Below are 20,565 nucleotides of genomic sequence, written 5' to 3' on the forward strand. Positions count from 1 at the left end.
GTCGTCGTCGCCTCGCGCCCCCAGCCCCGCCGCTAGCTCGCTCAGCCGCCACATCCCGCGCCATCTCCGCCCCCACGCCGCTTGTCGGGGGCCGGCGCGGGCGATGGGCGGCCGGCCGACCTATGGAAGGGGCCGCCGGCGCGAGCTAAGGGGCAGCGCTGCTCGTTTCCGCGGAGGCCGACCTCCGGCAGGGGCCGCCGGCGTGCAGACAAGGCTTCCGAGACATTTTTGCGGGTCATGGCGGCCATGGGGCTTGGCCGATTCACGCACTGGCTGTGGCCGGGCACGGCGGCGCGGGTGGCCAGCCACGAGCTCCCCGCCACGGCCCTGACGAGCGCCTCCTTCCCGGACTTCCCCTCCGGCTTCCTGGAGCCGGACGCCGTCACCTTCTCGAGCGCCGGCGCAGGCGGCCGCCGCGGGCGGCAGCGGAGGGCCGAGGAGCCGACGCCGCGGCCGCGGGGAGTGCAGGGTCGACAAGGAGTACGACATGGTCATCGTGCCGTCCGACGCTGGCGGCTGCCTGTCCGGGTCGGAGTCCGACGACTCGGACTGGTCCATCGGCTGGCTCGAGCCGCAGGCGCCGGAGATGCAGACGGACGGTGACCCCGAGACCGGCTTCGCCGTCCTCGTTCCCTGCTACCGCCGCGGCCACGCCGAGCAGCCCGGGCGCCCGAGGGTCGCTCCTCGGGCGCTCGGCGCTCTCGCCGACGGACGCCTCTCCGGTGAGCACTGCTTCAGTTCTTTGTGTTTACGTTTGCTCAGAAAGTCAGAATTGGGAAGAAATCATTGCCACGTTTGCTTTGATTATCAAACTATTATTATGTCCCCGCGTGTTGAATTTAATAGGAAATCACTTGCTGTTGTAGATAGTACAGTACTCGTACCAACAGTTCACGTTATAAACTCAATTTTTGGCAAAGTCTGAATATCTTTCAGTTATTGGTCGTCTGTTATTGATTTGGCAATAAATTCAGTTTGTTAAGCTAAATACTCCAAATTTCATGATAAGATCCAAATTTCATGTCTTTTGCTGTTGTAGTACTAGCATTTATGGGGCACATCGACTACTGGCCATATGCCATTTTCATGTTTGGTGCTGTTGATTGCTGGGTTACGTTGCCTTTTCTATGCTTTGAGCTTGAAAATCCAAATTTCATGTCTTTTGCTGTTGTAGTACTAGCATGTATTTTTATTATTAAGTGAATGCTGACATCAGAAAGGATGATGCTGCCGCCAAGACATGTGGTCAGAGGACCACAACAAGTTGTCCGCACCCTGCTCACCATTGTCCTCCGCCTCTGGGGCGTTCTGAGTTAGGTCTTGGTTTAGATGATCAACAAAAGAAGAAAATAAATGGTTAACTCAAGTTGCTCACGAGGGTTTACTTTATATTCAGCTTGAGATGGATAAATCCATGGCAAAGCCATCCCAGCGCCACAAGCAGAATCACAAGAGGTAAAGAATCTTCTCAACAGGTGATGAAATAAATTTATAGACTAATCAGTTGGGGCTCTATGACATACTTCGAATTCGTCTTGCTTTCGAACAAACAAGCAATTTATTGCATATTTCTGAATTCAGAGTGTATCTAAACCCGCAAGCAATATGTCCATGCTTTTGAACCAGCAAGATGTTATTAGTGTTGCTTTTGGACCTGAGGCTTGCTCTGTAATCTGTAGTAATAAGGCATTGCCAAATTTAGCACTGCTTTTACTGTAGAGTTTTTCTTAACCTGGCTATCAAGTTTCAGTGTGTTTCTGTAAGTAACAATTAACAGTAGTAGTACCACTGTGTAAGTCACCATATTCTGTTGTAGGATTAGTGATCTTAGACCGTCATTTTATCCATGCATCGGATCTTGGCTTTAAGCGGTTTCGGTCACAGAGTACTCGAAGCCAAGATCCGATGCGGATATTTGTGGTGGCCTGAAGATCCCCGTTGCAAGAAAAACCACATCCTGTGGAAGTAAAGAACCCGATCAAATCATTGTTTCAATTCTTTTAGTAGCCTTTCATAGTTTTAAGAAAATCTTCCAGTTGGAAAAGAAAATGTTAAGTAAATGAACCGGGACAGTTTTCTATAGCAAATAATATGGGACCAAGTGCCAGATTTTACGAGTACAAGTCAACCAATTTAATAAGTATACAGCTCCAAACTTCATAACTCGTTGCTTTTGTATCTTCTCGTCATTCTTCATTGTGCATGCCAGATATTCTCTTTTGTTATTTTTATCAGACGGTTCTGTTGTATTGTGCATGCCAGATTATTTGTTATGTATACCCGAGGTGATGAAAACAAAATCAAGTAGGATGCATGGGAAATGAATTTATTTGTGTGCTTTGTTGTCTACATACTAATTCGTTTATTTCTGAAATTTAGCTTTGTTTTGTGACCTGTCCGTGCATGGTATCATCGATAATATATGAGTAAACTCCAGGGAAAATATGTTTGTGTTGGATTGTTTTGGAGCTCATGTTCCTGTTAATTTTCTGAACATTCAGACTTTTGTCCGATGTTATATCTGAATGTGTTTATTTCATAAGGTCTTGCTATTTTCTGAAATCATTTGTCAGATTTGAAGTCAGTGGTCTAATTTGATATATCTTTATTGAAGAGAGACAAGTAAACGGGACCAAGGAAAGTTATTTAACATACTCTGCTTAATTTAGGTTCTATTCCAGATATGCATTAGTTCAGCAAAGTTGATGGCCTATTCCGTGTATGTGGTGTTCTTACCCTGTTTAGGACATTGCGTGTTGTCAATGAAGCGATTGTATCCGTTGATGGATATGAGAGGCAGTTAGGAAAGCAGCACAAAATCTAAATTTGAAAAAGGAGACAGCCATGACCATCTTCTGTAAAGCAGTATGCCTCTTCCCTACAAAAAAGTCTGCAAGCTTAAATATTTATTTTTTGCTGCTACTGCAGTTGTTCTACTACTTCCTACAAAAAGTCACAGAATCCAGAGAAAGAAAGTTACGTGCCGTACATCTATACCAGTTTAACTTTTTTCTTTCCAAATGAGGTTTTTCTTTTGTACTCCATTTTCTGAATGATATTGTAGTTCTTTACAAGTTTCCTGTCTTTTCTTTGTAGAAGCACCATTTGAGGTATTATGATGCATTCGTACTGTTACATCGTGCTTACCTCTGTTTTAATATATATATATATATATATATATAGAGCCCAACTATTCTCGAACCCCCCTTAAGAGGGGTTCTAGAATAGCTATTCTCGAACCCCCACCAAACAAACCGAACTATGTCAAAAAAAACTATCCACCCGAACCGCACCACCCGTAGTGAACCGACTGAACCCCCATCAGAATCACCTTCTTTGTCACGCCACGCTGCCTCCCACCTCCACCGCGCTCCGTCGGGAAGGCGCCCCCCTCCACCGCGCGCCGCCGGGAGCCCCCCCCCCCCCCGCCTACACCGCCCGCCGCCGGGAGGCCCCCCGCCTACAACGCGCGCCGCCGGGAGGCCCCCCGCCTACAACGCGCGCCGCCGGGAGGCCCCCCGCCTACAACGGCGCCGCCGGGAGGGCCCCCGCCTATACCGCCCGCCGCCGGGAGGGCCCCCGCCTACACCGCGCGCCGCCGGGAGGGCTCCCGCAGGGAGGGCTCCCGCCTCCACCGCGCGTCGCCTACTACTCCTCCCTGATCCCTCCCTCCCCCGATTTAAGCTGTCGTCCGACCACCGGCGAGCGGAGAACCAGCCGGGAGCGAGCCGGAGAGTCGGAGACGGAGGTCGGAGGAGGATTGTTCGGGCAGTCCACATGGAGGAGGCTCGCAAGTTCCTCATGTCCACCCACCCGCCAGGTAGAACGACAGACCGAGGAGCAGAGCAGACAAGCGCCGATGCACAGGTACCGCTCCCTCGCCCGCGATTCCTCCCCAAAATCTCGCCTACCCATCTCGTAATTGTACTCCAGTTAGCGTTGTTTGCAGAATCTTCGCTGGTTAGCTCCCCGCCCATCCCGATCTGCGGTTGTTTGACGCGATTTTATTTTTACGTCTTGATTAATGTTCAGCCAAACCTGTCGTTCCTGTTGCCGTGCTTGGTGGATGCTACTGCCGTAGGAACGACGTGATCTACCTGCGTCCGCTTTACTACGATCCATAGCACGCGCGCGCAGATCCCCACCATAGCCTGTTTTGTGGGGGGAATTGTTTGATTCAGGTGTATTTTCGCGTAATTCGTGTTTGGTTCCCCTGTTGATTTTCTAAAGCATATTAGATCAGAGGATATGCTTTCATACGGGGAGATTTAGTTCAGCTATAACTCAGCGCACAGAATAGTACCTCCAAATTTCTCTTTGCAACAGCTCTAGTGTCCTGCATAATTCAAAGTTCAGACATGTTTTTTTTTTACCCTGACCTCTCAGTCAGAGAAACTGGCAGAATTGCCTCTCTTGTGATTCTGCCAGGAAGAGAAACTAGCACAACTGGTGTCCAATGGTATTTACGCAAGTTTGGTTTTTTCAGTGCTATTTTGAAACTTTTGGTTTTGACTAGTGGTATTGTGGCTATTCTGTCTTATAATAGAGAGAAATGGACGTTTATTTTTTTGGGCTGGTAGAAGAATAAAGTAGCTCACATTATTCCCAATGGAAATTTCTATTTATATTTCCTGAGTTTGCTTCCTCTAATAGATGGTTTCTGTTCAAAACAGCACAACACAAAAATTTCAAATAGGGAAAAATTACAAAAGGTGCGCTTCTGCCGTGAAGTTCACATTTATTGTTCGAGCAAGCTCAATTCGTTTGACAAGAGGAATTCATATTTTCTATGGGCAAGAGTTTCAGATCCTCACCCAAAAAAATGAACTAATATGTGTGTATTTCGGCTGTTGTCTTAGTTTTTTGCTACATATGTTGTTAACTTTCATGTGTGGAGCTAAAAATGTACATGAATTTGCTGATTTTTGTTTTGTAATCATGCTTGAAGTTCACCTCCTTTTTCCCAGGAGTTAGCCCTGTTCATTTTCTCGACAAGTTGTCATTATAATTTCTTTGAAGTGCATAATTATCTATGTTTCAGATTTATGTTAGCATGAAGTTCATCTATTTTTAGTACACATTTTTTGGTCGAAACACATAACATGTGAAGCTCCAGAAAAATAAAGGTGTCATCAAATTTACTACTGGATTTTATCCGGCTAAGTTCACTTCATATACGAGGGGTAGTGCACTTGTTTTTACCAGTAGCGTTATTCAATTTTCCCAGTAGCGTCATGCGACTCGAAGGAGCTCCTGATTTCCGCCACGTGCACTTCTCCTAATCTGTGAAGCTCACTTATCTTAATTTGTGAAGTTCACATCATGAAAATATCATCTGGAAAAAATAGTAGATTTTTGGAAGTTCATTGAAACTTTTTCCTGAAGCTCACTTCTTATTTGCGCAAAGTTTCCATCAAACTACCTTTCTTTGTTCTTTGTTTGAAACGTCACTTTTGTCCGGCTAGTGAAGTCCAGGAACCCAACATCCAAGGTAATTGAGACCCAGGTCGGCCTACTCCTCTCACTAATAGCCTAGTTATTTTTCATATTCAAAGCTGCTATATGAAGCAACCTGTATTTCCTTCTTGATGCACATATACATAATAGACCACCCTCTAGCCAAATTCGTAGTTATCTTTTTTGCATCCAAGTCTAGCATGGCTTGTGTTGATGAAATATTAACCAAACTATGTAAAGAGTGTTGATGTACACTCATATTTTGTTCAGATGGTTTGTTCTTAATCCGCAGATGGGGCACTGTTTGCTCATATATGGTTAGTTGGAAATCCAGGAAAATGAACCTGCACATATGCCTCAGTGCAGCATCGAGTGGGTCTCTTGTATATTTTTAGTACTACGATTAGGACCAAAAGGGAGTTCTTCATCTTCATATTTTTAGGCAGCAATTCATTCAGTTTGGATTGTATGCTTGCATCTTTACAGAAGTTCAATTCTATTGCTGGCAAAGTTCATTTCATACTGTGTGTTTTCTAAAATAATTTTTTTTCATGATTTTCTTATATATTATGAGTATGATCTGGGTCTCATATTTTCTGGAAACTCAACTTTGTATGTCGAGAAAAGGTTTTGCAAAAGTTCACTCTTTCATGTCTCGAAGTTCACTATTTCTTGACAGTGAGTTCGTTTGATCTGTAGCGAAACCTGTTCTCTGGTTAGCTTTGTGTATGGGTGTTTGCTCAATTCTCATCTGGAGTTTACTCTTTTCTTTTTTTGGTGCAGTTCGCACTTTTCTTATCCTGAAGTTCAGTTTGGTCTTGTCTTTAGGTCGAGGGAGGGAGTCATGCTCCTGTAAAAAACGAGAGATAAAAATGCCACCTGTATGATTGTTTTATTTGAGGCAGTTGGTGTCCTTGCTTATTACCACCAAGTTCATTCGGCAAAAGAACGTAAGTTCAATCTTTATTTTCCAGTAGTTCATTCCATTTTGCAACCAACATAAGTTCAATTTGGAAAGAAAACAGTTTGAAAAAACAGAAGTTATCTTTGGTCGGTAAGTTCGTTCTGAATGCCCGCGAAAGTTCACTTTGTTCTTGGGAAGTTTTATTTTATGGATGTTCATTTTTAATGTTGAAAATACTTACATGAAAAGTTTTAGTTTTTCTCTAAAATAGTAACTATGTTTCTAGAATGATTTTCACAAGATTTTTTTTGTCTCTGTTAAAGCTCATACTTTACAAAGAAGGTGGCTCTGCAATAGCTAAAAGAAGTCGCACTCTTTCCTATTAGTGAGTTCATTTACGTCTGTAGAAAAAACATATAAAAATGCTGGTAATAGAAGTTCAATAAGTGAACGACAACAAGTTCACTTTGACCACAATTTTTTCTTGGTATTGCAGATATTTAAAACATCTGTATGAAACTAAATTGACGAAAACAAAATGAATGATAATCATGTAAATTAACAGGATTTCACCTTTTCTATCCAATAACTATATCTCTCACTTGTTAGAGAGTTCGTTTTGTTTGAATGGGAGATTCACATTAGCATGAGAGCATTCACTTTTAGTTTCAGAAGAAATTAGAAGGTAGTGAATTTGTAGAATATTGTTGATGTATATATTCCAGACGAGAAGTTCATTTGATGTATACGTAAAGCTCACCTCTTCTTTTTTAGGGAGTTCAATGTGTCAATTCTTTTTGTTGGCAAGTATGAACCATTTTCTTGTCGAAGTTCACTTTCTCGCATTATGAAGTTCACGAGAACATATCTTATTTTCTGTAGTGCATTTTTTACTTGTGTTTTATCTCTAAATTGAAGTTCAGATTTAAATGTATAGTTCTAGGAGTGAATTGAGTTTGTTCTGCACATAATAGTTGTACTGTGCATATAATAGCTCCGTGTTAGCCGGTGAACATTGCCGTCTCAGGTCCGTTTACTCTTGTATGTGAGTTCATTTTATGGCAAGTTCATTTTATAGCACTAATATAGCAATAGTCCACTCAACATTAATGCCTAGTAGGTAAAGAATTGAACTATAGTACCTAATATATAGTGGGGACAGAATTAAATCATCTAAACTGAATGCTTTCTGCAGGTTCCGATATTCTACATAATGACCAAGCACAATATTCAACTTCTTTTTGAGACCTGACCTGCAGTGTTTCCTCTTCTCCTCCTATCAAAGATGAATATGCTAACTGCAGTGCTGCCCATGCTCCTCTGCATCTAATATAAGGTACTTTCAGAGCCTCACTATACTATAGGAAAGGCTTAAGGAGGTTAGAATTATGGCAGTAATTCACTTAGAGTACTTGAACTTTAATTTCGTGGAAGTTCTATCCCATTTCGCGAAAATATTTTGGAACTTCACCTCAATTCCATTCGGAAGCTCACTTGGTACTTGCACAAAGTTCATTTTTGTAAGATGAAAAATGCATGTGCGGTTGTAAAGTACAATTTCGTTTGCCTAAAGTTCAATTCCATCATATAGAAAATGTTGTTCTTGCACTTGCTAGAGAAGTTTACTATGTGTTCTAGACCGGTTCAGTACATGAAAATCATATAGTGGGGACATAATTATATCTTTTAAACTGGACGCTTTGTGCATGTTTTGATATTCTGCATAATGACCCAACACAATATACAACTTTTTCGGATAATATTATAATTTCTTGGGTGATTGCTCTTAGCTCACTTCTCCTAATCTGTGAAGCTCACTTCTCTTAATTCACGAAGTTCACATCTACTGCTATTTTAATTTTATACCCTGCCACTTCTTATAATCCGTGAAGCCCACTTCTTATAATCCGTGAAGCTCACTTCTCCTAATCTGTGAAGCTCACTTCTCCTAATCTGTGAAGCTCACTTCTCTTAATTCGCGACACATCTACTACTATTTTCATTTTATATATTCCTGCTAGTTCTTATAATCCATGAAGCTCACTTCTTCTAATCCATGAAGCTCATACAAGTACACTACCTTTTGTTACAGGAACAACACTTGGAGCTCACTTAAGATGGCGTTTGGGGTACCTTTGAAGCCATGGTTCTAAGCTTCTCCAAACCCCCTCGGTGCCTGCCTGGCCTACATTCTGTTCACTGCCTCATTGAGCGCGACTTCCACCCACGGGAGTTCACAAAGCTAAGCGTGGGCGTCCACTAGCACCAACGCTTCCGGGTTGATACGAGCACCTCACCAACAACATGACTGCCATCCCAAGCTCTTGGCCTTACACAATGGTCTCACTACACGGCAGCAGGCCCCCAACAGTGTACGAACGATGATGTAGCACACCGCAGACTCGATTTTTACAACTGCCTGACAATCTCATATGCGCGCAGCTAGCACCTGATGCTAATTGAATATTTGCATTGATCGGTTCATTGGCTTCAAATAGAAAAATTTCACCTTGTCCCCACATGAAGTTAGCTTATTTTTGTTTTGGAAGTTTGTTGTGTCTACTGATTTCTTTTTTATTCTGTGATGCTTCTAGCTATTTGTTTCAAAGAATTATTATGTGAAATTCCTATTTATTTGTTAGGAAGTTCGGTTTGTATGTACGTGAGGTTCCCTTATTGTTAAGATTTTTGTTGAATTTGTTTCTGGAAGCTCACTTTATATATGTGTGGAAGTTTAGTATGTATGTATGTGAACTTGTTAAGTTCAGTCCACGACTTTGTACTGCATGCTGGGACCACGTGCTTCATCTAAAAATATACAATGTAAGCACTATTTTTTTTCCTAAATATTAAAAAATAAACGAAGTTTGGTTTTTAAAACTACAAAACCATACACTATATATTAAAAAAAAACATGCACCAGTATTTCACTCCTTAGGCTTCCGCGGTTAGATATACAAAACATTGAAGTCCACTAAGGGAAAAAAGACAGAAAACAAAGAAGTTTGAATTGCATACGTTAGTATATTTTAAACTGCTCCTAAACCATGAAAAAAATGGGAAAATGTTATAAATGAAAATTTGCAGTTCTTTCATATCTTTCTACCGTTGTATCATTTGCATCATTTTGATTGAGAGTTTGAAAACCACGACAAACTGTATGCAAAATCAATAATTTCTACTGTATGTAAAATCAAGAATTTATACTCCGATGGGAAGTTCACTAACACGGTCCGAGAAGTTCACTCGCATATTCAGGGTACTTCAACTAGTCAGGATTGTCTCGGCGGAAATCATATGCATGAAAATTGTGTGCATGGCCTCTAGTTACCCAAATTGATTGCTGCTCCGTGCAATTGACAATGATATGACTCTACTAATACTCCAAGGTGCTTCCATGCCACACCTAATCAAAACTAAGCAAGCAAATTCTAAAATGTTTCATCCGGCGTTATATTCGATTTTTTCGTATTTCGAAAATTAGTCGTAAACTGTTAGGAATTTGGGAAAATATTGAACACGAAAAAGTTGCGTCTAATCATTATCTTTCCAGCGCCATATCATTTGCAACAATCCGACAAGCGCTTCAAAAATACGACCCAAGAACTAGTGGAAAAAACGAGAAGTTAAAAAAATCAGAAACATGCATTTTCAAATCTGCTCTTAGACCGTAACGAATTCGGGAAAATGTTCAACATGAAAAAGTTGCGCCTAGTCAATATCTTTCCAACGACATATTATTTGCATCAATCGGACAAACGGTTTAGAAACTAGAGCCAAACATTTATAGGAAAATAGAGAAATCCGCGAAAACATAGGTTGGTAGATTTGAAATTACTTTCAAACCGTACAGAATTTGGACAATCAATAGTAACAGAAAAGATGCGAAATTTCCGTATCTTTCCAACGCTATATCATATGCATCATTCCGATAATTGGTTAAAAAATTGTCCCCAAAACACTGTCCGCCAAATCATGAAATATAGGTGTTCCGTGAGGAAGTTCACATGTACATACCGAGAAGTTCAGAAAGGGTTCGGGAATAGCTATTTTCTGAAGTTCACTTCAAACTAGACTAAAGTTTCAGAAGTTCGCCATGTACAATATTGAAGTCCGTTGGGAAGTTCAGATTCAGAGAGTAAGAAGTTCACATCCATGTACCGGGAAGTTCAGAAAGGGTTCGAGAATAGTTATTCTCGAACCGGTTCGAGAATAGCAGACATATATATATATATATATATATATATTGAGTTATATTAGTCCACGTGGTTCAAATTATACTGGACAAAGTGTGCCTGCATATATTGGGGGTCCTACTAAGAAATAAATAGGGCACTAAGGACTGAATAAAAATATAATCCATTTTGTTGCATTTTGTAAGGTTGTATATATTAGGTGTTATATTTTTAATTCCGTTATGACATCTACAAGTTTTCTCGGTAGTGCTCCAGTATGCTTTTTCCTTACTGGCTTTCCCTTTTTAAGGGTAGGATGTTGAAGTTCAATATTCACTTGTGCTCATTTTCCATGCCGATACAACATGGGTACTGAGTTTAGGGAGGATCGGAAGAAACCGAGTAACTCTAGCGAAAATTCAGAGTTTTTAATTTTTTCAACTGGAACATGATCTGGAAGGCGTACCGCAATCGAAACAATTCTGTGGCACCTTGCTCATAACGAGTGCCTCACCCATTGCTTGGAATATTCTTAGGAGATGCATTGAGATTGATCCTTTATGCCCCATGTGCTCCGGATTTAATGAAGAGGGTGGCCATCTCTTTCTCGAGTGCAAGCCTCGTGTGTGCGGTATGGAAGAATCCGAACCCATCGAGCTAAGGCTGTCGTCTTGTCTTGATGCCAAATATGTTATTGCACGGATTCTTTACGCCAATGAACGAGGAGAAGATGAGATGTGTTGCCCTGCTTTCGGTTCGGTGGCAAGTGCGGAACAAAATGCAATGCCTGTGAATCCACGTCCTCCTCGGATTCGATCCGTCATTAAGTTCGTCTCTGATCGCTGAGTTTAAACTACTACTGCAGACCAACAAAGGAAGAAAGAGCAACCTGCTATGGAGATCAAGTGGAAGCCACCGGTGCACAATATTCCGAAGATTAATATTGATGGGAGCATATGGACCTGGCCGGTGCGTCCGGTGGCTTGGTTTGGGTGTTTAGAGGTGACCTGGGGTTTGTGGCCTCTTCAGGTGCTGGCCATATGGAGCATGTGTAGGTCACTCTCCATACTGAAGCAGAGGCCTGCCTACAATCACTGTTTCAGGCTCAAATCTGGTGGTATTTCTCGCGTTCGGAATTGACTCACAACTTGTGGTGCAAGCGATCAAGGGAAGCGAGCAAGAGCTGGCTCGGAACGGTGCTATTTTTAGGGAGATTAAATTTCAGATTTACTCTGTTCTATTGCCTTTAGGCCTGTAATCAAGTGGTGGACGCCAGGAAATCGACTGACTCATACAAGACATATGATATGTTGTGTTCTTTTACTCCTCTTCGTCAACTAATAATTTTTGAAACGGATAATTATTCAATTTTTATTTAATACTTGCTGATGTTTTCGAATATATATAAAATAAAAATTGACACAACCTTCACGGGTCCGTGCGCCAAGGAATATTCCATAGGTACTTGTATTCCATGTGTTGGATTCAAGTATGGATGCCATGGAGATAAAGATACACCTTGTGTATTGGCATCAAGATCATCGATTTGAAGATATATATGTGATATGATCAAGAAGAAGAAATGAAGATGGAGTTCTTATGTGGAACTCAATATTAGCCATACTCTATCTTATGTGATAAGCAATGGATGATCAAGATCTTGAGAGCTTGATTCCAAGTGAATAATTCTTTATATACATCTCAAGATAGTATGATAGAGTATGAGAAGATACAAGGTTGAGTCGGGCAAGTTCAAGATGAGCATCTCAAGTGAATCACATGCTTGAAGCTTGCCGTCCATTTGGTGATAATGGACATGTGAAGATGTGCATCAATAGAGCTTTCCCGTCATGGTGTATGGGGGAGCATTTGTGAGTCTTCACGAAGCGACGATGATCAAGTGAGGCATTCCGGCTTGAGTGGAGCTTGAAGAGCTATCATCAAGATCAAGCGGGATGCGCAAGGCAAAGGTATGGCCTTGCTAGGTTTTCCTTTTACCGGTCTCAAGGTGGTTGTTGGGAGACCGGATTATAGGATAGATAGCCGCACTATTAAGAGGGGCTTTGGTTGGGTAACTTGATCACATCGTCTTAGGGAGCTCAATCCTTTGCATACTTTGCATATCCCTATTGCTTCTTGGTGTTTCTCTGCAGTGAGGTTCTTGAGCTTGTTGCTAGCTTTACAACAAGCCCAAGTTCATCGAAAACGGAATCCGCATGCATCTTCTATTGCGTTTTCGAGTTTGGACGTCTTTACCGTTTCTTGACGGTGGGAGACTCCCTCTCTAAAATCATCTAAAATGTTCTGTGAGGAGTCTCCATATTTTTTGGGGTTCTATTCGTCGTTATCTTTCCAACAAAATTGGTTTCATGTCAATCGGGGTCCGGACACAAAAGTTATCACAGTTTTTGTATAACATGTTTTCCTGCTCTCCCGGTCTGGGACCCGGTCGGACCGGCCCGTGCGCCGGACTAGCTCCGGCCCGCCGCCCGGTCAGTCGGCCTACCAACCAGCGGGCTCGACGTGCCGTACGGTCGACCGGTCGCCAACCGGTCGCCAACCGGGCGCCAACCGGATGAGTTCCTGGAAGACGCAAAGTGACCCCGGTCGTGGTCCGGTCTGCCGCCCGGTTTGGACCGGCTGGTCCGGTCTGTGGCCCGGTCTGACCGGGCCCTAGACCGGACTGCCCGGCCCCAGGCCCGGTTAACCGGCTTCCTCGACGGTGGACTCAGCCCAACTTTTCCCCAACGGTTATATTTTCTCTTGGGCTATAAATAGCCCTTCTTCCACCTTGGGCTGAGTTAGTTCTTCCCATTCTCTCTCCTCCATTGTTGCATTTGAAGAACTTGCTCTCCCCTTTGATTCCTCCAACCATTCTTGCTCATTCTTGAGGGATCTAAGAGAGGAGATCTAGATCTACACTTCCACCAATCCTTTTCTTCTCTAAGTGAGGGAATCTCTTGGGATCTAGATCTTGGAGTCTTTGGTTGACTTTCCCTTTGTTCTTCCTCTCCAATCTCATCCTAGCATTCGTTGCTTTGGTGGGATTTGAGTGTGAAGGACTTGAACACCTCTAGTGTTCTTGCTTTGCATCATTGCATAGTGTTGAGCTCTCTACCACGATTAGTTCGAGTGAGAGACCGTGAGCTTGTTACTCTTGGAGGGAGACCTCCTAGTTGGCTTGGTGATTGGTGCTCCGGTGATCTCTTCAAGAAGATTGTGAAGAGGCCCGGGCTTCTCCTTCGTGGAGCTTGTGAAGTGGTTGTGGAGCTTGCCATCTCCGGAGCGGAGGAAAAGCTAACCATAAGGAAAGGGCCATTATCCTTCGTGGGTGTGGTTCGGAGAATAGGGTGAGTCTTCGTGGCGCGGGGAATCCTTCGTGGGACCTCCACTCCTCCAAACGTGACGTACCTTCTTGCAAAGGAAGGGAACACGGGAATACATCCTCGTCTCCGCGTGCCTCGGTTATTTCTATACCCGAGCTCTCTTTCCTTGTGATAGCCATCGTGCTTGAAGTTCATATATCTTGCTATCACTTGTGCTACATATATCTTGTGCCTATCTTGCTTAGCTCTACTTGCTGTTGTTACACTTAGTTGAGCTTAGCATACTTAGGGTTTGTGCTTGTAAACTAAACGTTAGTTTAATTCCGCATTCTTACAAGACAAATCCGCAAGAGTTTTTAATTGCCTATTCACCCCCCTCTAGGCGACATCTCGATCTTTCACTATGCTAGAGTGCCATGGTTTTGATTTTTGAAACTGTGGTTTTCCAAAAAAAAAAAAAACTGAGTTATTTTCGAAGTACTATTGAAGAAAGAGCTCCAAGCCTTTTGTTTCAAAAACCATGGTTTTGCCAGAACTGATGTATGTCTTCTGCTAAGCAGTGAAATACCATGTTTTTTTTTACAATCAATACCGAAATACCATGGTTTCGGAATACTTCGTTTTCACTAAAACGGAGCTGCCAAACTTGAGCCAAGCATTTCGGTACGCACGGCATTTGCGGCGGTTGTTTTGGCGCCCGAATCCCAAATAGGCGTTTCAGAATCCCGCGCGACGGCCTTCTCAATTCCTGTCCGTCCGATCCCCTCTGCCCGCGGCCTTTTACACTCATCTCCACCGTCCAATCGTCTCTCCGAATCCCTCGTCATCCTGCTCCTGCCGCCCGCCGTCGCCTCCTCTCCACCTTTTCCGGCAGCAAACGAGAATCCGGATTCCAACGCCAGGCGAGGAGATGCAGCCGAAGATCAACGCCTTCTTCAAGCGCCAGGCCCCAGATCCGGGTCCCAACAGGTTCTTCTTCTTCTTCTTCTCGCTTCCCCAATCGAAACACCGTCCCGCACCTTCACCTTCGCGAATCCGTCCGGCTGATCCGCGCCTACGTTCTTGCTTAGCGCCGACGACGCGCCTAGGGAAGGCGGCGGCGGCGCAGCGGAGCCGAATAGGCCCAGGAGCGACGGCGCGGCGGACGCCAAGGTGCTGAGCAAGAAGCGGAGCTACGGGCAGTTCCACCTGGAGCTGGGGCAGCCCGACTTCCTCCTCCACGCGTGCGCGGTCTGCGGCATGATGTACGCCCGCGGGAACGACGAGGACGAGAAGGTCCACAGGGCATACCACAGGACCTACTTCCAGGGCGTCCCCTTCAAGGTCCCGGTTGTCTCTCTGATAATTGCGGTGTCGACTGTCCCTTTCTGTTTCTTGCGTTTTCTGTGACTGAAGAGTTCGTTCTGACCGCAGGGTTGGCGCGACGAAACCGTGGTTGCGAGGTCCGAGGGCGGTGACAGGATAATTCTTGCAACTGGCGAGAATTCTTGTACGCGGAACAGCAAGGTATTTCCTGTTTGCTGAACTCACTTTGTTATGTCCGGATGCATGTATTTCTGAAGAAATGCGGACTGCTAGTCCACTGATAGCTGTAATCTGTATGTGTCTATAACTAGTCACTACTAGAAGCTTGAGCCACTTCACAAACAATCCACATATTGACATAATAAATGTAGATGCAAATATGGCACAGACTTGGGCATTTTTTTGCCAGACTTACTTTGCCTATAACTATGAACTGTAAGTTTACTGATAGCTGTAATCTTTATGTGTCTACAACTAATTGCTTACAGAAGCCTTAGCCACTTCACAAATAATCCATATCTTTGCATTAGAAAAGCAGATGCACATGTGTAGGTGGCCTTCATCACACCGATTCTGAAAAAAAATGCATAACTGTAACAGTTTACTGATAGCTGTGATCTGCATAAGAGTCTGCTTGCTGCTAAAAGGCTGAGCCACTTCAGAAACAATCCAATTTTGACATTAGAAACGTATCGGCAAATTGCAAAAATTTAGGAAGCAAAGCATGTAATGCCATTTACACATGTCAGGTTCAGGAGGTGATCAAAGTGGTGGAGAAGGAGCTGGGGTTTGGTGAAGGCAGGCTCCTTCATAAGCTTTGCAAGGTAACTTACAGTCTGAATTCCCATACATGGTATAACAGCATGAATGCAATATGTTTTGTCTTCCCTGCAAATAAAAGGATCTTTGCTGCATAGGTTTATCTGTTCGTATCCAGTGGGAGGATAGTGGGATGTCTTGTTGCCGAACCGATAAAAGCAGCACACAAAGTTATTCCGAGCTCCTCATCGGAAGACAAACACGAGTTACCAGACAATAAAATTGAACCAGCACAAGCAAACCATACATTAGAGTTTGGGAAAATAAGTTTCAAGAGGGAAGTCTTAAGACGGCATAATCATCCCGACAAGAACAGAGAAGAGAGCCAGGGCCCTGGTGCCATAATCTGCCAACAAGAAGCTGTCCCTGCTGTCTGCGGATTCCGGGCCATCTGGGTGGTGCCGTCACGCAGAAGAAAGGGACTAGGGTCGCAGCTAATGGATGCCGCAAGGTATGTTCTCCAGGCCCCTTTTCCACGTTTTGCTTGCTCTTATGCTTGTAGCCGTTTCATGCCTTGAGAACTCATCACTGCCAAACATGAACAGTTCTCCTTAACAATGAGACATGATTGCATTCTGTGTCAATTGCACGGCTTTTTACCAGATTGCATCACCCAGCAAATATCACTGGTTTGTCGAGCTTTCTTCTGACGTTGCTACTTCCATTCGTCGCCTGCAGGAAGAGCTTTTGCGAAGGCAGTGTGCTGGGGATCTCACAATGCGCTTTCACTCCACCAACCTCTGCTGGCAAGGCACTGGCGTCGAGTTACTGCAAGACGAGTGCATTCTTGGTCTACAGGGAGGGAGATGTATAGTATATGATGCTCCCATTTATGGATAGCTAACTGACAAACAGTTGTAAAATTTGTCATGTTGAATATAAACATCACAATTTCTGCTGTACCTAGTGAACAGAAGAGGTTATAACGACACTTTGCATATGTGATCCTCTTTGACAGCAGTGTATTCTCACGATTTCTCGCTTTCCACATGATCTTGACAGTCAAATGTTGTTGCGCGCTATTATCAGTGTATCGGCATCAGTCGACATCAGTAACCGAGATCATAATGTTCAGCTGATAGCAAGGAAAACAGCTGTAGGCAAACACAACCAGAATAACTGGAACATCATAAGCACTCAAGCTTGACCTTTCCATAAAAAGAAATGCACGAACATATCATTCAACTGACCAGCAATAGCATTATCAAAGGACAGACTGATCTAGAATGCTTCCACAATACAAGCTTAAACAGAAACTAGAAGATGTAACATATTTTAATGTTTCCTCGTTGTTGGACCATGTATGGCAGCAGCTGCGTACTCGTCAACTTCTGCTTTTGTCAGTGATGGCTTTAGCGACCTTACTGCAGCCTCAAAATGAGCCTTGTCTATCGAACTTGCAGTGATATCTTCCCTCAGTGCCAACATTCCTGCTTCCCTGCACAAACCTTCGAGATCAGCACCGGTGAACAGCTCGGTGCACTCCGCTATCTTCCCAAGGTCCACATCCTCCCCTAACCCCATCTTGCGTGTTTTGATGCGTAGTATCTCATGCCGACCTTGCACGTCTGGTGGCGGAACATACAACACCTGCAGGCCAAGAGAAATTTATGATAAGTTACTGCTAATGAACATGTCAGAGAGACCCAGAGAGGGGAAAATACCATATCAAAATGCCCTGGGCGGAGAAGCGCTGCATCGATTGCCTTGGGACGATTAGTAGCAGCCAAAACAATAATGCCCTACAATAGAAAGCCAGATAACCTCTTAATGAACAGAGATGTAGATGCTCAGTAGAATTATGTTAAAAACTACCAGCAAGCTAAGACATACCGTAGCCAGTTCTAAACCATCCATTTCAGTCAACAAAGTTGATAGGAGTCTTTCTCCTACTGTGGCATTGCCACTGTCCCCATCAGGACCAGTTCTGCATACAAGTACCAACCTAAGTTATGAGTTGCGAAATTAACTTCTCGACAGTCAGTACTCAGTACTGAAAAGATTCACGCGTACACAACTAAAGTTCAAATAAACCTTGGTTCAGGTAAAAGAATAAAATTCAGGAACAGTTTCAAATAGTAAACTCCTCTAGTCCCTAATGCATGAACACGTTTCTACATTGATGTGCACCATAACAGATGCAAATTACTTGGTCAGATAGGAGCAACAAAAGTATAGAGATTATTATCTATTCTCATTATTTCAACAAGTCCTCTTTAACAAAAAGCACACATTACTTAATGTACATTTGAAGTATATATGTTCACAGTTAAACTGAAGTGTGTATGTTCGATATCTAGGCCAAAAGGATGCCCGTGCATACCTTTTAGGGGCAATTGCATCAGCCTCATCAAAAAATATAATGCTTGGAGCAGACAGACGTGCTCTCTGGAATGTTCTTCGCAACAAAGCTTCACCTTCTCCAACATACTTCGAATATAGTTCTGCACCACTGGTTGACAATATATTTCAAAACAAAGTAGTTGGCTTTCGATGAAGAGCAAATCTTGAACAGCAGGTGGCTAGGCTAACTAGTTTAAGTTAATCCAAACTGCATGATACTATAACAATTGAACCAACAAATACTTATATTATGCCAGTTTGATCAAAATACCATATGAATTGGTAAGTGTTTTGTGCCTAGAAAAAGTTCATGTTTATTCCTTCCTGTGACCACTATCTCAGTTCTCACTATATCGGGATTAATTGGGCTCAGCTTGATAATAAATGTACGGACTCTTTCGCATAGTAGGATAGAGAGCTGTGATTTGATTCAAAGAACGGACACAGTAATCGTTCTATGACAAACCTCAAAGAAAAGAAAGAAGCTTGGGCAGCATGTGCTGCAGCCTTGGCAAGGGTGGTCTTTGAGCACCCTGGAGGACCATGCAAAAGCACACCACGAACTGGTGATATCCCTAGTCTAGCAAATGCAGCAGCATGCTTGATGGGCCACTCAACAGCTTGCTGAAGCTTTTTCTGAAGCATAGAAACAATCACCATTACAGCAGCTTTATTCTAAAAAATAAAAAAAATATAACATATCTCACCTTTAGATCTTTCAAACCTCCTATATCATCCCATGAAACAGTTGGAGCTTCTTTAGTTACCCCTCTTATCATGCTTGCTTTGGCCTCAGATCTAGCAGACTCCCAATCTTCCATGAGTAGTGTGATCATCTCCTCATCCTCAGATGAGTTTGATAATCTACGATAAGCAAATCTGGCAGCTTCTCGACATAGAGCTTGTAAATCAGCTCCAACATAACCATTGCAGTATCCAGCAATAGTCTGAAGATCGACAGTTTCATGAAGATGTAGATCCTTGGTATGAAGCTACAAAAAGAAGGTTGTAAGACTATACTGTAGGTAAAAATTCATGACATCAGTTAATGGATTCAGACAATGCAGGTTGTCAGTGCTATGTACAGACATTTTTAGACACAGTGCATATAATATCAAGTAGTGGCCAGCAACAATACTACCTATCAGTTCTATACAAAGATTCCAAGTCATGCATCCAAACGCATAATACTTTGCAGATTTAACCATACAATCGGATAGTAAGAAGCATTATGCAACATAGAAGTCATCAAAGATATGCATAACAAATTGAATACCGATCCAAAGAGAAATCTTAAATTACCTCAAGAATCTGCACCCTTTCTTCTACAGTAGGAGCAGAGACCTCTATCTCTGAGTCAAAACGTCCTGGCCTTCTCAATGCTGGATCAATAGCATCCACCCTGCACATTACGGGACGAGATATTGTTTCAATAGTAGAACAATTTCCATGAGATATATATACGATGGTCTTGTCCTACTAAAGAGGATCGTAAACATGGCCATTAACAACAGAAACTGCAATCTCCTACCTGTTAGTTGACGCGACAACAACTACGTGGGGAAGCTTCTTTGAAGATTTTTTGTTCCCATCCATCAAAGTTAGCAGCTGACCACAATGCGGGACTCCTGCTCTCTCCTGTAAAAGCACATCAAGAAAACAGATTTCGACAGGCGCAAAAGATGTAATGGTATAATAAGCATACCTGCTGTTACGTCACGGACATATAGCATCCAATTCATCGATGAAAATGATGGCTGGCCTGCCCTGTGATGCCTTGGAGTACGCTTCGGCGAAGGCTTCACGCAGGAACCTCTCGCCCTCTCCAGCATGAGGTTTATGCACAGAATACGGTCTGCCAAAACAGGCACAATAAAGCAAGTGACGATCATGCCCAAATGCACATCAGGGAGCAAATGATACTCCTATTTGGCGGATTAAAAATTCGGTTATCAAAGTCACCGAGTCAGTACTTGATCATTGTCAGGTGGGCATTGCACTCCCGAACGATAGCTTGGACAAGGCTTGTCTGACAAGAACAACAAGAACCAATCTTAAGAAACGCACTGGTCAATGTTTGAAGGAGGATCAAGGCGTGGCCGTTGAGAGTGCATTACCTTTCCCGTGCCAGGGGGGCCGTAGAGCAGCAATCCTCTGGGCCACTGCAGAATACAAGCTCGCGCGGCACACGGGAGCAGAAATTGGTCAAACGAGGCGTGCTGGGTGCTGAAATTGG

The 20,565-nt window shown here is 43.3% G+C and overlaps 3 protein-coding genes and 1 pseudogene across 3 annotated transcripts in view; 2 read left to right on the forward strand and 2 right to left on the reverse strand.

Moving 5' to 3' along the window:
* The first annotated feature begins 242 nt into the window (after positions 1-242).
* On the forward strand, positions 243-982 carry LOC124672315 (annotated as a pseudogene).
* Positions 983-14,772: 13,790 nt separating this feature from the next.
* On the forward strand, positions 14,773-17,006 carry LOC124672317 (protein CHROMOSOME TRANSMISSION FIDELITY 7-like). The gene is made up of 6 exons (XM_047208565.1): positions 14,773-14,831; positions 14,933-15,185; positions 15,276-15,368; positions 15,917-15,991; positions 16,085-16,437; positions 16,665-17,006. Exons 1-6 carry the CDS (start codon positions 14,773-14,775, stop codon positions 16,798-16,800), a joined length of 969 nt encoding a protein of 322 aa, XP_047064521.1. The 3' UTR covers positions 16,801-17,006.
* A 69-nt stretch (positions 17,007-17,075) lies between these two features.
* LOC124677189 (cell division control protein 48 homolog B-like) lies at positions 17,076-20,039 on the reverse strand. The gene is made up of 8 exons (XM_047213188.1): positions 19,861-20,039; positions 19,632-19,731; positions 19,037-19,321; positions 18,796-18,965; positions 18,310-18,438; positions 17,820-17,913; positions 17,651-17,728; positions 17,076-17,576 (listed from the first exon to the last, which is right to left on the reverse strand). The coding sequence occupies exons 1-8, from the start codon at positions 19,923-19,925 to the stop codon at positions 17,262-17,264; spliced, it is 1,236 nt and encodes a 411-aa protein (XP_047069144.1). The 5' UTR covers positions 19,926-20,039; the 3' UTR covers positions 17,076-17,261.
* The window catches only part of LOC124672318 (cell division control protein 48 homolog B-like), an 846-nt gene continuing 251 nt past the window's right edge, over positions 19,971-20,565 (reverse strand). The window contains exons 2-4 of the mRNA XM_047208566.1: positions 20,447-20,560; positions 20,303-20,358; positions 19,971-20,184 (exon numbers count right to left, since the gene is read on the reverse strand). Of these exons, the coding sequence (XP_047064522.1) occupies positions 20,046-20,184; positions 20,303-20,358; positions 20,447-20,560 (309 nt within the window). The 3' untranslated portion in view covers positions 19,971-20,045. The remainder of the gene's footprint in view (positions 20,185-20,302; positions 20,359-20,446; positions 20,561-20,565) is intronic.

Source organism: Lolium rigidum, chromosome 7, assembly GCF_022539505.1.
Source record: "Lolium rigidum isolate FL_2022 chromosome 7, APGP_CSIRO_Lrig_0.1, whole genome shotgun sequence".
NCBI classification, from domain to species: domain Eukaryota; kingdom Viridiplantae; phylum Streptophyta; class Magnoliopsida; order Poales; family Poaceae; genus Lolium; species Lolium rigidum.